Consider the following 7,821-nt stretch of genomic DNA (forward strand, 5'->3'; position numbering starts at 1 on the left):
TAAGAACTTTTAATACAGTAGACTACAATACAAAGCTGGTAAGGGGCTTACAACATCAGAATCGAGAAAAGATTTTTTGAGATTCTGGTATAAAGGAAATCGTATATTTGTCGTGCGATCGAGTTTAAAGATCTATTTATGCACTCGCAGTGAGTATAAAAATAAGCAATGAAAGAATAAAATAAGTTGAAATTTTATTTTGGTGCGCGACAAAATTTCAGGTGTGCAATGCCGAAAACACAGTTTGAATACGGGTAGCCACAAAGTCGACAAACTGCAAATGCCAATAACTCAAATATCTCAAAAATGGAGCATCGGCAGAGGGTATGTACAGTGGCACCACGCTCAGAAGGTCCCTGACAGGGCGTGTCCGAGGACGTTGGAAATTTAGACTGTACATTCTCATGCAAAATTTGACTCTACTAAATATAAATAAGTGGGCCACGCGATATGAGTTGCATTACTTCAAGGGGAAACAGTAAAATTAATAATTTTATTTCTACAAAACGTAAACACATTTAAGATTGTTAGATGTTCATGTTCAACACAATTTACAATTCTAATGCACTTCTGCTGTGTAAATATGGACAGTTATTGAAACAATCACATTGAAATTAATAACACTCGCCTTGAATAAATTAACACACAACCTTTAACTTTTTTTCATTCATTATCGATGCAAAGTGTCTCAAAACCTCCCTATACAAGGGAGGCTTGATACATTGAATGGGAGGTTTGATACAATAAGAAATTAAATATAAAACACTAAAAGGACTGCAATCTATTATTATCAGAACATTATTTAATTAATACATAATTCACAAGAAAACATTTTTGTATTATGCTTGACATCAGCACAGGCTGAATGGCACCATCTGAGACATTTCTGGCATTGGATCCACTTTTCTCTAGAACGAGACGCTGAAAATAGTGAATTGCAGTAGATGCAAGCGGCATCGTCATCGTCATCTGCATCAGAAAATGGATCCTTTTCGTCCTCAGAATCCGAGTCACCGAACACACGTTTTTCTGTTTTTGCATTTCTATCCAAAACTTTTCTTTTGGGTTGGGATTCCGTACTCTCAGCATTGAGTTTTTCAAAGTGATTATTTTCTCCAGTTTCACTACTTATTTTTCGTTTAGCCATTTCAACTTTAGTTTTCATACGTTTTTTTCCTTCCCTCATATTATACTCGGCCTCAATGGCCTCTTTTTCTGGGGTGTCGGTTAAGATTCTTGTCCGACCAGGCTTTCTGCCTCCTTTTTTCAATCGTGGTTGTGCCTTGGGATAAGGACGAACTTCTTCAGGAGTTTTAAATGAAACAGATGAGGTGCTTTGGATTGTGGTGCTATCCTGTAGAAACGTTTCTATTGGATTTGAAGTTGACTTCTGTTGACATAAAGAGGTGCCAGGTGGTGGTGTTGTCTCTTGCTGAGATAGATGTGCCAGGTTGAGCTATTGGGTCATCTCTATCGAGTTCTTTTTCAGAATTTTCCCTTAATTCCTCATATGGTCTGTTTGTAACTTCTGCTCCTGCGAAATCGAGATCTTCAAATAAATGTGGGTTAAAAGGATAAATTCCAGTGGTTGAAAATCCCTTGGTTATATTTGATGGCGAGAACGCCCTGACATAGGCTAATCCAACTAATTCCGGTATATTTTTTAATGAAATTGTTTGTCCTGGATGGCTGACCATCCATGCATCTGCCTGTTCATTATAATATCTTTTAAACGGACCAAAAACCGATACATCTAAAGGTTGTAAGCGGTGGCTTGTGTGAGGTGGTAAAGTTAGTAAATGAATGCCATTTAACTTACATTTGTCTAAGGCTTTGGGTGAAATATGGCTTTCGTGATTGTCAAGGACTAATATGCATTTGTTTTCATTGGAACATTTTGCGTGTTTTATGAAGTGATCTAGATATTTTACGAAATTATCAGCAGTCATCCAACCACTTTCATGCGTCACAGCAATGGAACCTGAAGGAGCACCTTGGATCATGTAATCCTGCATTCTCACACGAGGAAATATAAAAAATGGCGGCACAGAATTTCCTACTGCATTTATAGCACAACAAACTGTTACCAGAGTACCACGTTCTGCTGAAGTACTTTTTGAAATTTGTTTTTGGCCTTTACGCGCAATGATCTTTTGAGGTTTGTGGGCAGTAGTCACTCCAGTTTCATCTAAGTTGTACACGGATTCTGGGCCAAAAGTTTCCCGTTCCAATAAATTGCTCAAATTTTTGTAAAATTCTTGCACATTATGTCGATTGAACGCAGTGGCTCTGCCCAAACTAGTGGCTTCGGGACTTCTGAGTGATAATTGGGGATAACGTGACATGAATCCTTTTAGCCAATCGTAGGAAGCACATTCGTTTTTCTTCCAGTTTTCTGGTAGCTTTTTGTTATTTGCTTGACCAAATTCATACGCAAACTTCCTTGTTTGCTTAGGCGTAAGACCATAGTGGAGGTTGGCAGAAGTGAGCAAATATTCCACTAAAAGCGATTCTTCGTGACATGAAAAAATTTGTGAAGTGACAAAATTTGGTGTAAAAGATGTTTCTTTGTCCGTCTTGTATTTTAGGACATATCTTCTCAGTGTCATTTTGTCAACATTGTACTTTTTGGCAGTAGTCCTCAGTGCTTTATTTTCATTTACTACTTCAATAACTGCGCTTTTTAAATCGCCTGGAGAATACTTTGTGCGACCTTTAGATTTCCATTTAAACGGCATCTATAACAATATAGGTACCTACTTAATTAGCCTATATTATAATTGCCATGAAAATCACATAAATACTTGTTCAATAATTATAAATAAATAAATAAATACAAATAGGGAGGTTTGATACGCGTATCAACCCTCCCGATACAAAATGTATCAAACCTCCCGGAATGTCAATTTATGAAATACGTAGCATAAAAGTATTATAAACATTGGATTAAAGATCTGTACTGGTGCCCTAATATTGAAAATGAAATGCGCTTGAAGCATAATAGGACAGCATGTCCTTAATGTTGCTATTAAATCGCTAAATCCTTACGTTTGGTATCAAAAAACTTACATCGAATGGGCAGAAAACACACTATAACCTTGAAAACGTTCAAACAACACGCGATCGTTCTGGGATTCTATCACTAACTGTTTTTACACCCACTGTCTGCACTGCACGAAGTTAAGCCTTCTTTACGAAACCGAAGCGCGAAGTTTGAAGATGTATCAAGCCTCCCCGTGTATCAAACCTCCCCAGTCTCCCCTAATCATCATCGGAACTGCCGGTGTTCACAATAAATTGTACATTGTCAATAAATTCATTTCTCGTAGGAATGTTATTTGCTTCTAACCAAGAACGTATCACTTCCTTACGATTATTCATTGTTGGTGGTTTATTTATTTGAACACTGACGAGGTGCGTGAGTTTGCTGGTAAATTTTATATAAGCTGCTTTTCTAACCACTGCATAAAGTTGGTATGATTCATATCATCGTAATAATCCCCCGATTTACTGTGCGACATCCTCTACAAAACCAGAACGACTACCAGCATACTACGATGTACCTCTGACCAGCCCTATTATAAACTTCCGATACTTCATCTGATTGTTAGCATTTACTCACTCCGTACGATGGGTGAATATAGGTTTCGTCCAAGTATATAACGGGTTTCTTGTCACATTCAGGTTGTTCATTTTCTTTTAATCTTCTTAAATAAGGAGATGCCACACTACAATGTCACTTCTTTCCATTACCAACCTACGTTTGTCCCGACACTTCTTGTATCGAAAACCAAGTTTCAACAATTGCTTGCAAAGAGTTTTCCTTCCACCCATATATTTGATCTTTTCTTGCACTTTTCTAGGAGCATTTTAAAATAACCTTTATTTATGTACAGATCGTCGCCTACTAAACATTGAAATGGCGGTAAAGAGTATAATGTAATGGGCATGCTTAAATTATTACTCCAAAGCGTCTGTTTATTTACAAATGAATCTGAAGCATCTGAAAAGTTATTGCTGTTTTGTTTTGTGATTATGTAACTGAATGCAGCCAAAAATCGTGCTGATTCCCTTCCACGCACTGCGCATGAGTCCCAACGGCTCTGCCATTAAAAGTCGCCCACTGTAGTTGGAGTTATTTTTCCACGCGCAGGTCGTATGTACTGCCTCTCTATTTACTTATATACAACTCTGTGTGTTGTACACATGTGCAACATTTTGACGTCGCTCTTTTTTCTATACTTTAAAAATTTTTATTCAACCGCCCACCCCTATACTTACAACTACTCTATACGTAGTCATAGGGAGTTAAAATTTTACATGTAAAGCCGGTATATAAATTTTGGGACATATCTGATCATCCCTAACCATCGTAGGCCTAAGAACCCTACTCTAACCGCCCCATCACATACTTTAAGTAAGTATATTGCAACACCTTTCATTGAATCACTGTAGGTACTGTATTGCACTTATTTATTTATTTACCAGTGACGATGGAGTAGAGCATGAACCTAATACTTCTTGCGTATAAAATTTTTTAAAGATCAGTCGTGGGCCGCTTTTCGGAAAAAGAACCCTTATGGTTTCTTCGTCTAGCAAAGGAAAGCTTTCGTCTGTAATTCCCTCATCTACAAAACATATCATCAATCATAACATGACAATCAGACAATCGTTCTGAATATTGACTAACAGATTCCAATGCAATGCTATATAAATAACAGGACCAAGCAAGAATATGTTCGTAACTTCTACGCTGATGTACAAGTATAATTACACTCAAACCAAAGCTTTTTGTAATTTACTTTAGGTAGGTACTTCATGTCATTATATAAATTTAAGAATATACGCATATTAAGTGCAACCATTTTATCGTAATTGATTTAATCCTAATGCATGTATAATATTGTGCAATACTTGCCCATAAAAGATTCATAGAAGTGTTCCAAACCGCATTTCTTTAAAAAAGATTTCACCGTTTCCATTGTGGGTTTAGCAATTACATAAACACTCGATTTGATTGAATGAATATTTATCCAACTCCAAAGTAACCAATCGGCAATCCGTGAAATGTAAGAAACATATGGAACACGAACAACCAAAACAAAAGTCAAACTACAATCCTCTCCTACAATTTGTGCACAATGCAAAGTCGCGTTGACGCGTTCTTTTTCTTATCTTGTAGGTATGAAGGTATTTTCTTACGGCAGTCGTCGAATTATTGCGGATGTTGCCGATACGAATAGTTAATGAAATTTTTTAACGATGGTTAGGTGTTCGAAGTACAATTTGTAATAACTATTTTTATAACTTGTTTGTAATCAGCTTAATTGTGATAGTGATATGATTTGTAACAAAACTATATTATAAGTATTATTAACGTTATCGACTGTCATACTCACAATGAATAACTGACACAATAAAACCATAATAATAAAACGTAATTAGTAATCACAATGATTGCTGACGAATAGCTATAACTAAATGTTTATTACCATTATTATGATGTTTAATAGCTATTATTATTTTCATTTTAGTTAAAGTGTATAACTAGACCATTTCTTTCAGTGCAGCTAACATTAAAATGTGTTCTAACAATTTAAGAGAATTGAAATTACAAGAGGGAGAAGGTTTACAATATTCTCTACTTATTTCTGAAGACGAATATCAGCGCGCAACAACAGGTATTTCCCTTTAATACAGAGGCGAAGGTACAATGCACTAATGATTGGTTTTTAGATATAACATTCGCACAAGAACTTTTAGATAGTTATAAAAGTGCAGAAGATTTAGAGTCTCAACATTCAAGTGCATCAACCAGTTCTACTGCTGCACAAGCCAACAAATCTTCTTCCTCAAATGAGGCATTTTGGACGGATGCTGAGACAATATTACTAATATCGCTATATAATGACAATAAAGTCACATTTCAAAATGCAACAAAAAGAAAACATCTGTGGGTGATTATTTCGGAACAGATGGCAGCACATAACTATTACGTAAGAACTTATTGTAAAGTACATTTTAATATTTAATCACGAATTGTTTAGCGGGCTCCTGACAAACTCGAAAGAAAATGGACGAACTTAATGCGAGTGTACAGGTCCATTAAGGACAATAAAGGTCCAAGGAAAAGTGGACGAGGGGCTGTCCATTATAAGTACTTTGAACTAATTGATGAAATCCTGGGTGATAATAATAATAATAATAAATAGTCTTTATTGCATTAAGAAAGAATATATAAAAAAATTATGAAAATTAAATGCGGGGCGAGATTCAGTTACAGGGGGTAGCTTCCCTGTAGCTGCTCTTCCACCTAAACCCCACGATAGGACACACATTCTGGTGAAAACAAAATATATGGCGGTATAGATAAATATAACTCAACATGACTTTCAAAATTTTTCATTTCACACGAAAGATAATAATCTGAAGGACACTAAGTGGCCATTAGTAGTTTTTGTTTGACTTTACGTTTGAATTGGGCAGCTGGAAGTATGGAGATGCAACGAGGTAATCCGTTATAGAGGTTGGCAACTTGGTAAGTGAATGAGCGTTCGAAAGCAGTCGTTGTGTGCTGTGGTGGAGTAAGCAAACCTCTATAACGGAGATTCAAGTTGTGTACGTCGGTGCGAAAAGTGATTTTATTATACAGGTAAGATGGACTTTGATTCTGAATAATTTTATGATAAAGGCATAGTGACCTTAATTTACGTTCTCCCTTCATATCCAACCATCCGATCTCTTTACGTTTATGAGTGATGGGTGCTCCCCTTCTTATGCCAAACATTAGCCTCAAGCAAGAATTCTGTAACACTTGAATTTTCTTAGTATCACTAAACCGTAAACTAGAGTTGTATAATACATCACAATGATTCAGTTTTGAGAGGACTAATGTTTGGCATAACAGAGATTTGGTGGAATAATTTAACACTCTTCGGTTACTGTATATCATTTTTAGTGCTGCATAACCGTTTCGGATACACTGTGACACGTGAAGGGAATATCTGAGAGAGGGTTCAAACGTAACACCAAGATTTTTAAGATGACCACTGGGAGTTATTGTCTGATTTCCTATTAAAATTTCAAAATCTGTACTCACTTTATGTCTACCCACCAACATGACCGCAGACTTCCCTGTATTAATGGTTAAGCAGTGATCAGCAGAAGTAGCACAAATTCGTTTAAGATCTTCATTAATTAATTTAGCAGCTAACGTCGCGTTTTGATGCTTAAAAGAATAATAAAGCTGCATATCATCAGCATAAAGATGACAGGTAGTGTGCTGTAAAACTTCGGGAAATCGGGAGGTGTAAATAGTATAGAATAAAGGGCCCAGTATTGACCCCTGAGGGACACCTCTATTGATACTCATAAACTGGGACACTTTATCATTACATTTTACAGCTTGTTGGCGGTCTTTCAAGTAACTTTTGACTAGGTTTATCGCTGAGATATCAAAGCCAATATAATGTAAAATAGCCAAGAGGGTATCGTGATCGAGAGTGTCGAAGGCCTTGGAGTAGTCAATTAATACCAATGCGGTCACTAAACCATCATCCATAGCTCTAAATATATCATCTGTAACCTTAAGGAATGCTGTGCAACAACTATAACCAGGTCTGAATCCGGATTGTATTTCAGGTAATATATTGTAAACGGACAAATGCCTTCTGATTTGATTTTCAAGCACCTTCTCAAGTACCTTGGAGAGGGCTGGTAGAATACTGATGGGTCGCAAATCTCCAAAACTTTTAAGATCCTTCTCAGTGACGCGTTTACGCATAGGCGCACTAGGCGCACGCCTAGGGCCTCGTAATTTTA

The 7,821-nt window shown here is 36.6% G+C and overlaps 1 protein-coding gene across 2 annotated transcripts; it reads left to right on the top strand.

Annotated features, from left to right (window-relative positions):
* The first annotated feature begins 5,389 nt into the window (after window positions 1–5,389).
* LOC116176518 (trihelix transcription factor PTL-like) lies at window positions 5,390–7,595 on the top strand. Of its 2 annotated transcripts, XR_004146460.1 has the most exons (4): window positions 5,390–5,681; window positions 5,737–5,996; window positions 6,048–6,652; window positions 6,959–7,088. XR_004146460.1 is itself a non-coding variant. In XM_031495130.1 (3 exons), the coding sequence occupies exons 1-3, from the start codon at window positions 5,582–5,584 to the stop codon at window positions 6,210–6,212; spliced, it is 525 nt and encodes a 174-aa protein (XP_031350990.1). In that variant the 5' UTR covers window positions 5,390–5,581; the 3' UTR covers window positions 6,213–7,595. The 2 variants fall into 2 exon arrangements, 1 of the variants encoding a protein (XP_031350990.1); XM_031495130.1 differs by having other exon boundaries at window positions 6,048–7,595.
* The last annotated feature ends 226 nt before the right edge of the window (window positions 7,596–7,821 follow it).

This window comes from Photinus pyralis, unplaced genomic scaffold, assembly GCF_008802855.1.
Source record: "Photinus pyralis isolate 1611_PpyrPB1 unplaced genomic scaffold, Ppyr1.3 Ppyr1.4_LG1, whole genome shotgun sequence".
In the NCBI taxonomy this organism is placed as follows: domain Eukaryota; kingdom Metazoa; phylum Arthropoda; class Insecta; order Coleoptera; family Lampyridae; genus Photinus; species Photinus pyralis.

Bases quoted from the DNA above. Each gene is read 5' to 3' on its own strand.
- LOC116176518 (XM_031495130.1), top strand. From the start codon at position 5,582: ATGTGTTCTAACAATTTAAGAGAATTGAAATTACAAGAGGGAGAAGGT. The intron at 5,682-5,736 runs GTATTTCCCTTT...ATTGGTTTTTAG, and splicing joins ATATCAGCGCGCAACAACAG to ATATAACATTCGCACAAGAA. The intron at 5,997-6,047 runs GTAAGAACTTAT...CGAATTGTTTAG, and splicing joins TGGCAGCACATAACTATTAC to CGGGCTCCTGACAAACTCGA.